At 40.1% G+C, this 14465-nt stretch overlaps 1 protein-coding gene across 1 annotated transcript; it reads right to left on the bottom strand.

Annotated features, from left to right (window-relative positions):
• Window positions 1-2797: 2797 nt before the first annotated feature.
• Window positions 2798-5757, bottom strand: LOC145626890 (adenosylhomocysteinase-like). The gene is made up of 4 exons (XM_081679354.1): window positions 5337-5757; window positions 3746-3869; window positions 3383-3472; window positions 2798-3204 (listed from the first exon to the last, which is right to left on the bottom strand). The coding sequence occupies exons 1-2, from the start codon at window positions 5577-5579 to the stop codon at window positions 3831-3833; spliced, it is 282 nt and encodes a 93-aa protein (XP_081535480.1). The 5' UTR covers window positions 5580-5757; the 3' UTR covers window positions 2798-3204; window positions 3383-3472; window positions 3746-3830.
• Window positions 5758-14465: the final 8708 nt, after the last annotated feature.

Consider the following 14465-nt stretch of genomic DNA (forward strand, 5'->3'; position numbering starts at 1 on the left):
CAAATTTGACTCATAAGTACAAGCAACACTTGAAGTTTCTGCCTTTGAGTACCTTCGAAGCTATGTACGATATTGGAATCAATATCGAAGATGAACTAATGAAGACTGCTGGTAGCAACAATAATAACAACAGCACTTGGAAAAACGAGAAGAACGACACTCCTTCTTCTTCGTCTTCCAAGCCCAATAATGCTACCAACAATGTCAATATCAATGATGTGCTGGCTCTTAATGCTCCCCCTCAAAGATTCCAAAGGCAAAGGAGGGTTTACACGCCTTTGGGAATGACTTATGATGCTGCTTTTGATCGCTTGCATAGTCAAGGACTAATTATGCCAATTGGACCTTTTCTAGAACCTCGGCTAGAGAACAGAACTGCTAGCTATGACCCCAATGCTCATTGCAAGTTTCATCAAGGCAAGGGTCATAATACTGAGAAGTGTTGGAGGTTGAAAAATGTGATCCAAGACCTGATTGACGCTAATCAACTTCCTGACCCTCCAGGGGGCAAGAAGCCTAACATTCAAACAGGTCCTCTTTCTGATGCTTTGGCTATCATGGGAGATGAAGTCTCCTTTGATCCTTCAATACTCATTCAACCTGTGAATGAACCTCAACCAGAAGTTGTATTTGTCTCGAACTATGAAGAAGTAAATAAAATTTGGGATAGTGACGATGAAGACGTCTATCTCAAAGATATAACCTGTTCGTCTCTTAGCACAAGTGAAGATATTTGGGGAGACCTTGAGGTCAAGGTTCTGACCAGAAGTGGACGGTTGCAACAGCCTAGTCCACCTCCACCGCAATCACAACCAATAGTTGATCCCATCGACCTTGTGAACAACGATGTGGTCAAACAATTACAAAAGGCCAAGGTGGAAATGAATGTATGGAAGCTTTTAGCCACCTCTCACGAGCATCAAAAGGTTGTGATGAATGCTCTGGTGAAGATAGGAGTTGATGATGATATGACTACTCAAGGACTGGTCAACTTTCTCACTACTGAATTGCCAAGTACTAGCAATCTGATTTCCTTCTCTGATAAGGATCTGCCCCCGGAAGGGGACCAACATAACAAGGCCTTACATCTCACTGTGGTGTGTAGGCAGATGAATGTTCCTATGAGCCTGGTTAATAATGGCTCTACAATCACTATATGCCCACTCTGCACTTTAAAGAAGTTGGGCATAAAAAATGAATAATTGACTCCCTCTACTCAAGGGATTTGTGCTTATGATAATATTCGCCATCAAGTCGTGGGTACTATCATGATAAACATAACTACTGGAGCCATTGAACGTCGCACCAAGTTTCAGGTGGTGGACATTAAGGCTTCTTTTAATCTATTTTTAGGACGTCCTTGCCTTCATGAGCTAAAGGCAATCCCATCGTCGTTGCACCAAAAAGTGAAAGCCATAGTTGAAGGGGTTCCAATTACCATTGATGTCTCCCCCATGCGCATTCAAGTTATTGATACTCCCATCGTCCATGTCGAACATGATGAAGAAGATGAAGATCTCTGGGGGTTTTCGCTCGATGATGTTCTCATGATCGAAGAAGAGGAAAAGTGTCATCTCAACTTTGATCCTTATTCAAATACCAATGTTAATCCCATTATGAAGAAGCAAGGGCATTTCCCTGGAATGACCCTCGGACTCAAAAAGAAAATGGCTGAACTTTGGGGCCATCCTGGTGCACTCAAGAAAGATACCTTTGGCTTGGGATTCAAGCCAACAAAATAAGATGTGAAACAAGCTCTCCTGAAAATGAAGGCTCGCAATGATGCTCGAATCATGAAGACGAAAATGGCCATGGATCCATATCCATTCACCCTCAATGGCCAATATATCAAAGAAAGGGAAGACTTCCCATGTTATGAATTCCCTGAGCCTTTCGTCCACGATGGGAGGCGTGAGCCAGGGTTTGAGATGTTCCTTGATTGTGACTTCGTCGATGAAGGCAAAGATCTCTTCACGACTGAGAAACTGACTAGTCCAAACTCTGATGATATGAACATTAATCTTCTTTTTTGGACTAGAAAAGAATGAATCCAAGCCTGTCTGTAATAATGATTCCGAGCTCATTCAAGCTGTCATATCAAGCAAGGATTTTGATCCCTCTGAGTTAATTGTCTAGGCCGATAATGTTTCAAAGGGATGGCGCAAGACGGTGAAGATCACTACGCCAAGCGGAGAGAAGTTGGAAATAACCGCTGCTGAAGGTCCTATGTTTAACGAATTTCAGTCGTCTAGGTCCGAGTCCGAGTCTGAGTCTAAGTCTGTAGCCGAGTCTTTAGGATCTGAGGCCGACCCTCTTTCTGCTATAGAGTCCAATCCTAAGTCTCTTGTTGAGTCTTCTCTTTCTGTCCCAAATAATTCCGGCGAGGTCACAGCTGACCTTGCCCTCCTTGATGTAATGACCAATGAATTCAATCACTAGTGGAAAAATAGCTATCCGTAACGGGAAAAAATAGCCTATCCGTAATAGGCAGCGGGCGTTACGTATGCTGCCGTTACGGATGACTGCCCGTTACGAATAACCCGTTATTTGTAACGGGCAATCAGACTGCCCGTTATGAATAACCCGTTATTCGTAACGGGAAATCAGATTTCCCGTTACGAATAACCCGTTATTCGTAACGGGCAGTCTGATTGCCCGTTACGAATAACGGGTTATTCGTAACGGACAGTCTGACTGCCCGTTACGAATACAATTGAACCCAAATTATAAAAAAAAATCCAGCAGGTGATACCTGCTAGTATGCTACCAAATTTTAATTACTTTTATAAATTATCAATTACAAAAAATAAATAATTTTAAATAATAATTTATACAAATATACATTTCAAATTCAATTAGCAAAAGCTATACAACATTCAAATGATTTTATCAATTAAAGAAATAAAAAAACAAGTCATGCACTTGCTAATTGCTATAACTAAGATGAGATTCAAATTCAATACGTTGCTCTCTCGTTTGCTCATAATTCGAAACTGTTTCAGCAACAACAGCAGATTGTTGTTCTTTCTGGGGTTATTCCTGTTGTTGTTTAATTTTGGCGTGATTTCAGCAAAGGGGGGCAGCGGAGGAGGAACTAGAGGAAGCACTACCAACCGTGTTGATTATTGAACTGTTGAAGCCCCGGGAGAAGATCTGAGTAACATATCTTGCCGTACTCTTGGTTTACTTATCACCATACCCAAACTAGCAAAGAAAGATCCAAAATCAGAAAAAAAAAAAATAATAATAATAATAAAATCGATAGATCTTAAGCAAAAAAAATGCAAACTACACTAGTGAAGAATCAAACACAACATGCCTATATTATTTATTAAAGTTAAAAAAATAATATATACAATTTTAGCTTTACAATTTTACAAACCTGATTTTCAGCTCCCATAGGCACAGCAAGTGAACCGGGAATGCTAGAGCCATCACTACTTGTCATGTATCTCTCCTAATCAAGAAGAACCTGCAAAAAAAGAACTATTAAATATTAATTTGCATAGTTAAAAATACACACACACACATCAGGCTGAGGGCAGTGCTTGTAAGCCTTACATATATACTGCCTATGAAAATTATACAACGACACACACACACACTACACATTTATCAGGCTGAGAGCCGGAAAAGATCGAAAGGAAACCAGAGTAAACTATGACAGTTCTAGTGCTTATAAGGCTTACATATATACTGCCTATGGAAATCATACAATGAATACAATAAAAGGAAAGGAAAATACTTGCTTAATAGTCTCTTGATGGGTGGCCAGAAGCTCTTTGTATTTCTCCTGCAGCTTTGACATCTCAGTCTGAAGTTTCTCATATTCAGCAACAGTAGGTCCCCCTAATTTTTGTTGCACACATCTGTAAAACAAAAACTATAAAACATTAGGGTAGATGTTCATAATTAAAACAAGTTGTCATAACTTATAATCAATAGTTGTAGAATTATTAATAAAAGCACAGGGCATCTGTTCGGGAGTGGAATGACTGAATGAGCTCCAATCCCATCCAAAAAGAAATACAACCACTCCGAAAGTTGCCAATAAAATAAGTGTCTATAAACGAGTAACCAGTGAAATATATACGGATAAATCCCACAAGAGAATTTAAACGGTAGACAACAAATCCAACAACAAATCATATAATAAACTTGATAAGAAACGATTTGGTAGGGCGTTTAGAATATGGGACCTTGATAAGAGTCTACTTAGTATCTATGTTCATAAATCTTGCAATAAACATGAAAATGACAGTAGCAGGTATCTCTTTAAGTGGCAACTTAAACCACACGACATCTTGGATGAGAAATCACCAGAAAGTAAGATCATAAGGAATGTCACTGGTATCAATTTCCTCATTTCAAGGACACTTGAGAACGAAACAAATAAACAAGAATCAAAACAAATCTTAGTCATATGTCAAGTTATACTACAAATTTTGTAGAACAAACCAGAAAACAAAGACGAACAACTGCCAAACTACACAACTCGAACTGCATTCGTTCCCAAAAATCATAACTTTCCTCTAATTCTACCAAGTTAAACCACCATAAACATTATCTCGCTAGTACCTTTGAATAGCAGGCAGTTAATGCAGACGCTAACTTTCTATAATTAGACAACGTATACAGATGATGCTTTTACTCATATATCAGTATCAATTGTAATTCTCTGATATAACCAACTTGAATGTTCATCTTCTCTTTGATAACAAAAAGGCAGGTTATGCATTAATACAATCTTAACAAGTCATTGAATTTCTTCTCAAATCTAAGCGGCCAACTACATACTTTATCTTAAAATCGCAACTATTCATGGAGTCAAATTAAGTATATACCAGTAATACCACCATTTAATCATCCATTTTAATTTTAATATTAATTAATTCCCCCATAATTCTATAAGATCTGAGATCTTAAGAATCCAGAAATGAACAACCCATTTCGAATTATTTATTGCACAAATTAAACACTTATTCATTTTAAACTCTAATTATATACCAAATCCCACTAAAATTGATTAAATAATTTAAGTATATACCACCAATTTTATCATTAATCAATTAACCCACAATTCTTAAAATAAAAAATCACAAGATCTGAGATCTTGAACCCTAAAAAAACAGTCCATTTCAAATCAAAAATTCTACAAATCAATTATTTACTCATTTCATTAAAATCATCACAACATGAATCAAACCTAACAAGATCCAATCCACAAAAACAATAAAACCCCATTTAAGATCTGGAAATTTCCAAAATCAAGGGCAAATCACAGATAAAAAAAAAAGGGATTAAATCGAAAAATGACGAGATAAATGAAATTATACCTGGGTAGAGAAGATGTAGCAAGAACACCAACGAACTTCAGCAACAAGAGTAGTATGAGTCTCAATAAGAACAGCAGTTTGAATAGTCATATGAAGAGATCCAGTCATCTTAGCACCTTTAAAAGGTTGAGAAGGACCAAATTCAGTACGGCAAGACATAAGTCCAGGCATTTCGACTTCAGCAAGCTCGATTTCGAGTCTACCAGAGGTGGTCTTCTCGACTGACAATGGAGTCGCCGCCATTGTTGTTGAGCTTGAAGAACAGGAAGAGAGAGAAGACGAGTGAGGAAGAAGAGAAATGCGGGAAGAGAAATGAGCAGTGTTGACAGTGATTTGAGGAGAGAGAAAGAGAAGATGAGTGAGGAAGAAGAGAAATACAGAAAGAGAGAGTGATTTGTGGAGAGAGAAAGAGAAGAGGAGTGAGGAAGAAATGCGGCTAGGGAAGTATATAGGAACCGATCTTTAACCCTAGAGAGTTATTTAGTTGTAACGGAATTTATATTTGTCCGTTACAATTAATAACTATTCGTAACGGGCATTAATTTGCCCGTTACTGTTATTAATTATTCGTAACGGATATTTTTTTGCCCGTTACAAATAAGTTTTTCCGTAACGATAAAAAATTTTGCCCGTTACAATTACTCTTTTTGTAACGGATTTTATCATGTCCGTTACAAATAGGGTGTTACAAATAACAATTTTTCCACTAGTGAATGAAATGAGTACCTTTTCTTACTATGTGTATCATTCCCCTAACCCTGATCAATATTGCTTTGCTAATGATAAAAATGACAAAGAAATAATAAAAGCAATGGAAGAACACGAAAATAAAACAATAATTATTGAAGATACAGAAACAGTTAACATTTCCAATGATACGACTATCAAAGAAGTAAAAATTGGATTAACACTAAGTCAAGACGAACGCAAAGAGCTAATTAACTTGCTTAGTGAATTTATTGATGTATTTGCTTGGTCATACCAAGATATGCCAGGAATTGACAGGGATATAGCTCAGCATACGATACCACTCATCCCAAGTATGAAGCATGTCAAACAAAAGTTGCGCCGTATGAAACCGGATGTGGCTCTCAAAATCAAAGAAGAAATTAGAAAGCAATTGGCTGCAGGTTTCATCAAAGTATCCAAATATCCAGAGTGGATAGCAAATGTGGTTCCAATTCTGAAGAAGGATGGAATGGTCAGAATGTGTGTTGATTACAGGGACCTCAATAAGGCAAGCCCGAAAGATGGGTTCCCTCTACCTCACATTGACATTCTGGTCGATAACACAGCAAACCATGCACTCCTATCGTTCATGGACGGTTACGCCGAATATAATCAAGTATTAATGGCTGAGGAAGACATGGAGAAAACCACATTCATCACACAATGGGGTACATATTTCTATACGATAATGCCAATCGAGTTGAAAAACGCGGGTTCCACCTACCAAAGAGTGCCACAGCATTGTTACATGATATGATGCACAAAGAGGTGGAGGTCTATATTGATGATATGATCGTCAAGTCAAAAGATCTCCCAGGCCACATCATTGCACTTCGCAAGTTCTTTGAAAGACTCCGCAAGTACAACGTGAGATTAAATCCATCAAAGTGTGCATTTGGGGTCACATCAGGCAAACTACTTGGATATGTGATCAGTTCTCGAGGGATTAAAATAGATGCCACAAAAGTTAAAGCGATCATGGCCATGCCACCACCCAAGAATGAGAAAGAAATTCGAGGCTTCATTGGAAGGCTGCAATATATAAGTAGGTTCATATCAAAACTCACGGCGATATGTCAACCTATATTCAAGAAGCTTAAGAAAAATGTCCCAGTCACATGGGATGATGATTGCCAAAAATCTTTCGAAAAAATCAAAGAATACCTGGCAAACCCACCCGTGCTAGCGCCAGCAAAGCTTGACTTTCCTCTTCGACTCTACCTTACGATCACAAGAGAAAAGATGAGGGCAATGCTAGCACAAGAGATCAAAAGCAAGGAGAATGCAATTTACTATTTGAGCAAGAAGCTTCAAGGATATGAGACACGATACACACCGCTTGAAAAGTTGTGCCTTGCACTTGTGTAGGCCGCACAGAAATTAAGACATTACATGCTCACTCATATAGTGCATGTCGTGTCCAAGATGGATCCTCTCAAGTACTTGTTCGAAAAAGCAACACTCAATGGCAGATTATCAAGGTGGATAGTCAACCTTGCTCAGTTTGACTTGAAATTTGTACCACAAAAAGCCATCTATGGTTCTGCGGTTTCTGACTTCCTAGTAGATTTTCCACTAGAAGTAGTTGAAAAGGAAGAAGATGAGTATGATTTCCCTGACGAAGATCTACTCATGACCGAGGATGATAGCTGGACGTTCTATTTCGACGGAGCTTCAAACCAAAAAGGTTGTGGTGTAGGGGTCTTGCTCGTATCACCCAATAATAAGCATATCCCAATTTCCATGAAGCTCGACTTTGATGTCACCAACAATGCCGCATAGTACGAGGCATGCATCTTGGGATTAGAAACAGTTGTGGCCTTGGGAATTAAGAAGCTCATAATCTACTGTGATTCATCACTAATCATTAACCAGGTCTCTAAGAGATGGAAGGTGAGAAGTGAAAGTCTCGCTACGTATCAAGCTCATCTGGAAACTCTCACGGAGCAACAAGATGAAGTGGAATATATGTACTTGCCTAGAAAAGAAAACCAGTTTGCCGACGCACTGGCTAAATTAGCATCAATGGTGCGAATTCCAACAGACACAATCATAATGCCATTGACTATAGAAAGAAGATATGAGCCGGCTTATGTTCACGCACTTGATGATGAACAAGAAGCACAAGAAGAAGATGAAAAACCATGGTGCACAGATATCCTTAATTATGTGACAAAGGGAGAATACCCTCCTAATACTGATAAAAGGGCACACCGTGCTTTGAGGCTCCTGGCCTCAGAGTATGTGCTCATCAGGGGAGAACTCCAATAGAGGACTGCACTAGGGAGAAATCTCTTATGCATAGCCAAGAAAGAAGCACACAAAACCATGGAAAACCTTCAGGCTGGCATATGTGGAACGCATATGAATGCTAAGATGCTAGTCCAGAAGATTCAACGACAAGGTTATTATTGGACTACCATGGAGAGAGATTGTCACGAATACATCATGAAATGTATGAAATGTCAAGTCTATGCAAATTTACAGCACGTTTCACCTTCGCTTCTCTACACATATACTTCTCCATGGCCTTTCTCTAGGGGTATCGACATCATTGGAAAGATAACGCCACAAGGACAAGGGGGGCATGAATTCATCCTCGTAGCAATCGACTATTTCACCAAATGGGTCGAAGCTGCCTCATATGCTAAGTTAACGGCAAAACATGTAGCTCAATTCATTGAGAAAAATATCATATGCTGCTATAGGGTACCTCATGAGTTGATCAGTGATAATGGAACGCATTTCCAAGCCGAGTGCGCGGAACTATTACAGAAATATCATATCAAGCATCACAGATCATCACCCTACAGGCCACAAACAAATGGTGCGGTCGAATCGGCCAAAAAAATTGTGAAAACTATCATCGAAAAGATGACGGCAAATTACAAAGATTGGCCAAGTAAGCTACATTTCGCCCTTTGGGGTTATCGAACCTCTGTCCATACATCAACGGGGGCTACCCCTATCTCTTTGGTCTATGTAATTGAAGCTGTACAACCAATAGAGCTCGAAATCCCTTCTCTTCGAATCGCGTTGGAAAACCAACCAGATGAAGTCGACTGGATTAGAGCAAGATATGATGAACTAGTCTTACTTGACGAAAAACGCTTTGCAGCTTTGCATCATGTCCAAACCTACCAACAGCGTATGGCGCGACATTTCAATAAAAAAGTCAAGACTAGGCACATCAAGGAAGGTGACTTGCTTCTTAAGGCACTTCGCAAAAATGTGTTGGATCCAAGAGGAAAATTTAGACCAAATTGGGCAGGTCCGTACATTGTTAAATCCATCTTGTCTGGCGGAGCGGCACAATTGGTAGACATGGACGGTAACGGTTTCCACAATTTAACCAACTTGGATCAACTCAAGAAATTTTATGCCTAGTTGCATGGGTTTGTAACCCAATAGAGCTACGTTTGGCCTGATTCCTTTTTAAGGATACGTAAAAAACCTCTCAAGGGGGCCCGGCCACTTTAAAAAATAAAATCCTTCCTCCGTCGATCAAGTACACCCGCTAGTTCAGCATTGCGTCACGTCAAAATGGAGCTAAAATCAAGAATATTTGCCAAGTTCAGCATCTAGGGTCCACCGCGCCATGGGGAACTGCACCGTGTCACGGTGGAATTGCACCAAAAAAAACAAAAAAAAAAATTCCGCGCCACGGGGAACTGCACCGTGTCACGGCAGTTTGCACCGTGGCACGGTGGAATTCAAAAAAAAAAATTGTCATGCCACGGGTAATTCCACTGTGGCACAGCGGAATCCCAGACTTTGCGATTTTTTTCTGTAACACAGACTTTGCGAATTCTGCTATTTGTTCGACTTTTTTTTATTCTTCCATTGCGTCTGACTTCTTGACTCGAATATATAAACAAAAAAAAAAGTCATTGTAATTTTATTTAAGGCGAAAATAAATATGCTTTTATTATTAAAATAAATGTGACTACAATTATTGGCATCATGCGCCTTATTTTAAAAAATAAAAATTATAAATCATATAAGCAAAGAAATATTTATCTAATCCTTCTTCACTTTAGGAACCTAATTCTCTTTTTCAATTAGGTCGGCCTTCACCATTAATGTGTCTTTTGTAGCCCGAACCGTAACACCCCTAGTCGAACTTTCACCCCTTTCACCTTTTTTAGAATTCTTTGATTGCTTCTCTCTATAAACCATCTTTTCCTTACCCTTTCCTTTCACATAATTCTTCTTTTTAGGCATTATAAGAGTCTTAAACTCAATTCCTTGGGTTCTCGGACCTAGACGATCTTTAGGAGACGCTTTCTTACTTCCAAGACGGCCCTTCACATCAAAGTTGCGTGATCCGACTCATTCCCTTCTACTTCTAGGATTCAATCATGCCTTGTATGCACTAGATAAGGGAGGAGGAGCTTGGCTACTTGCAGAAACGATCCACAAAGGTCTTCCAACCCAATAAGCCTCGTACTTGTGAATGTTACTTTCATGCAACGATACTTCACGAGGACTATCGTTATAGCGTGGAACTACTTCACAAAGTAATTCTTCTTCCTGCGGACTAGATCGTTGGGACCATATTTTTCAATATCGTCGGGGGCTTCAAAAAGTTCTAAACGCTCCATCAACCAAATTTGCAAAATAAAATTAAAAAAAATCAGTCGAAGAATTTTAAAAAATAATAATAATAAATAAATAAAAAAAATTGCAGAACCCACCGTGACACGGCATAATGCACCGTGTCACGGTTTCTGTTTTGTGTCACGGGGGCTACTCAAAGAGTGTTTTTACCTGCAACAGTACTAGAGAGCCCTTCCCGACGGCTTTCCGGTCAGCTTTTGCTTCGTCAAGACCGCGCAAAGTTTCTCCAAGGTACGTAGGCATAGGAGATCTCCTAGATTCAACATGTTCAAGCACAGATGCTAAACAAGCATGTCCTACCCTACCGTTTGAAAATAAAAGCTTGCTAAACATGGAAAAAATATAAGTCCTTCTACGGTATACATGATAAGACTCAGAGACGGGGCGATTGAAATATAAATTTGCAAGTTTTTCTAAGTCTACCTAATTACCACACACAATTTTATTTAAATCTGGATCTGTCAGATTCAGATGGCGTTAAAAGTCTTGGTAATAATACTCATGTAGGGTAGGCATGGCAATGAGATTTCTGGCAGGAAACCCAAAGATGGCACCGAATTCCTCCGGTAGGGGACATATTTCATCATAATCTAATTTAAAATAATGTGTTTCTGGACTCCAATAGTCTAGAGCTGCCCTAATAAAGTCATGTTCAATCGCTACATGTCTCAAAGCTAATAAGCCTCTGACATGGAACAATTCCAGCTCTCTTTTATCAGCATTGGTCAAAGAATAAGACCAGTCGCGCAATGTATTATCAAAATTCTGAGACATTATTATTGAAATATGAAATTCTAATTATTTTGTGCTTCGTAATTATGCATATCACGAATATACTGGTCCTATTTTATAGCAAAAATGCTTGGAAATACTCAAAATCTATCTTTCTATACGCGCAAACCACACCGTTGCAGAATACGCGCACCGTGACACGGGAATTTATACCGCGACACGGTAGCTTTTGCCGTGACACGGTGTAATGTGCCGTGTCGCGCCGCCCACGCGTTTTCATTTTTTATCCTTTACCTATTTTTATCCGGATTTTTTTTTGTTTTGTCTTCGCCGTTTATCTTTTAATTCTGTTTTTCGAGAGTTTCATTCCTAATAAAATTCTCAATTTTTTATTATTTTTTTTTCTTTATGTTATTTTTATCTTTATTATTTAATTTTATTATTTTTTATTACTTTATTCTTATTTTTATTTGTATTTATTATTTATTATTTATTTATTCTTATTTTTTTTTTCTTTGGGGAAGTTGTAAAACTTGTCCTATTTCAATGCTTTTTCTATTTTTCCTTCTTATTTTGGAGGAGTTGTAAAACTTATCCCTTTTTTCTTTTCTTTTTATTTCTTTTTTCTTTTGGGGAAGGTCGGTACCCTCCACTTACGGTTTTTTTTTTCACGTCATTAATAAATACACAATCACACACAATGAGTCTCAAGCACACACTAATATACACTAATAAATGCATAAACTGTGAATAATGTATAAAGTGAGTCATGATGCGTAAGCAGCATCAAGTGTCATCAACTAAGGTACAAATAAAGACCCTCGGTCAAAAATTTGTAGAATTAGAAGGTGAGGATCAGTGTCATCTCCAGCCTGTGAATACGGGAGCGGTGAGCCAAAGAGTCCCGCCATCATCTGGGTACGAGGAGTAGTATCCCTACTAGTCCCTGTAACTCCAGTAGCAGTCAAACTCAAAGCAGGACCCGTCCAACTGGCAAACGGTGTAGACTGACTCCAAGAGGTAGGAAGCGTCGGTGGAGGCATCGTCCCATACACTGGAACTGAAAACAAGCCACGCACCATTGGAGGAAGCGCCCTAGACGATGGAACTGAGTATAGGCCTTGATCCACAAGAGTGATGACTGGCCTGAACTCAGGCTGTGAAGACTGTGAAAATGAATGTCGCTGCCACTGACCCTGAAAGTGCTGGAATGGCTGGAAAGACTGAGGCTGCTGCCAGTGAGCCTCCTGAAACGACTGAGAAAGCTGAGGCTCCCGCTGAGACTGAGAATGCCGACGAACCTCAGGAGATCGTCTGCCATGACTACGCTCCCCCTCGTCCGAGCCTCTATGTCTCGAGCGCAAGCGGGACTTCCATCGCTCCTGAAAGATATAAAATCAAAAGATGTTAATGGTGCAAAATAGAACAAATGGTAAAAAAGAAGAAGTGAACATACCTCAAGAACATCGCCAGAACCGCCCCGACAACTCGCACCACACTGAAGCTTGATGATGCAGTACTTCAAAGCGTCAACCAGCTTCATGAATCCTATCATCTCCGGGTGGTTAGGCTGAGAACAAAACAAATAAAAAAATCAGGAACAAGCGGTATTAAAAAGGATGAATAATGTGTCAAGAAGATTATCGGCTCAAACACATCAGGCAAAGACGTCTGCGCCTGTCTAAAACCCTTTGGCGCGTCAGCAATATGATCCTCAATAATACCGATCGGCCCCGGGTAGCGGATGGATTGAGGCGGGACCTCAATCTTCCCCACACGACGAACAGTCGTCTGAAAATACGATCGAATAATCAGGTTATTCGACGATTTAAACAGAGACTAGTGACATAATTCTCAAATGAAATTATACCCCAGGAAGACGGGGTGGAGGAGCTAAAGAGGGAAGCAAGTCCTGCAAATAATCGCCCTCCATACGCACAAGCTCCTGCCAAGGAAAAGTGTAGCGCTCTCCCCTGTTTATTAATTCCCTAAGCAAGCGTGAGTCCATCATCGACTCCGGTGGAGACAAGGGCACCACAAAACGATCACCACTGTGCTGACAAATGACACGCTCCCCAAGATACCAGATGAAGCATCCAGTACCAACAAAAACAGTGCGGTACGCCGAAAGCTGCAAGGCCTCGAGAAGATTAGTCATCCTAGCCCAAGGCCGATACTGGATATCAATAGCAACCTGAAAACCATAAAAAGTAGCAATGAAAGGCCGAAAATAACATCAAGGTAGAGAATAACAAGCTACAAAACTCTTACACCAACAGAAGAGGTGCCTCAGCGTAGCAGCCCGCGTAGCGCAGGTACAGACTCCACTCGTGACTCGCCTCGGTCACTCCAGCTAGCTCCGACAGGGAAGTCATGGACCGCTCCACGACGCCGTCGAGGGGCCAATCTCGAAAAGTACTCATAGAACCATAGCTGCAATGAAATGTAATCTCTGAGCACATGAGTCAAACAAATTAAACCAAAACAAGAATAGGAAAGATCGTCACCTCTACAACTCTCCATAAACCGTAGACAGTGACAGGGTCCTGGTCATTCAGCTGCCTACAGCCATGACGTAGCGACAAGAGAAGATCGACATATCCAAGGCTTGCCCAACTAAAGGTTCCTATCTCACTAATCCTGACCAAAGAAGTAAGGTAGCAAACGAGCGCACGCGAATTCCTATCAGGAGAAAAAGTCATGGAAATGAGAATCAAAATGAAGATCTGCACTCGCTGCTCAGGTGATGTGTCATCCATGTCAAAGCCACGGGCCAGAACAGAATCCAACTCTGATCGCCCACTCTTAGGAACACCTCGAGGCACCAGCTGAGTCCTAATGTGCTAAACGATTGGACCTAACAAATCGGCTACCTCAGCCGCCCCCAAGAAAGATTAGACATTTGTTGTACGACCCAGTCGGTGAAGCGTAGACCACTGATCATGCTAAAATCCAGAGGGGTCACTGTCATCTCCCCCCAAGCAAAATGAAAAGTGTTGGTAGTATCCCAAAAATACTCCAACAACGCGCGAACGACTGTCGGACCAC

This window comes from Chenopodium album, chromosome 4 (genome assembly GCF_948465745.1).
Source record: "Chenopodium album chromosome 4, dcCheAlbu1.1, whole genome shotgun sequence".
In the NCBI taxonomy this organism is placed as follows: Eukaryota; Viridiplantae; Streptophyta; class Magnoliopsida; order Caryophyllales; family Amaranthaceae; genus Chenopodium; species Chenopodium album.

Coding starts and splice junctions, on each gene's coding strand:
- LOC145626890 (XM_081679354.1), bottom strand. CDS start 5,579: ATGGCGGCGACTCCATTGTCAGTCGAGAAGACCACCTCTGGTAGACTC. Junction 3,870..5,336: donor GCTACATCTTCTCTACCCAG/GTATAATTTCAT, acceptor TTTGTTTTACAG/ATGTGTGCAACAAAAATTAG.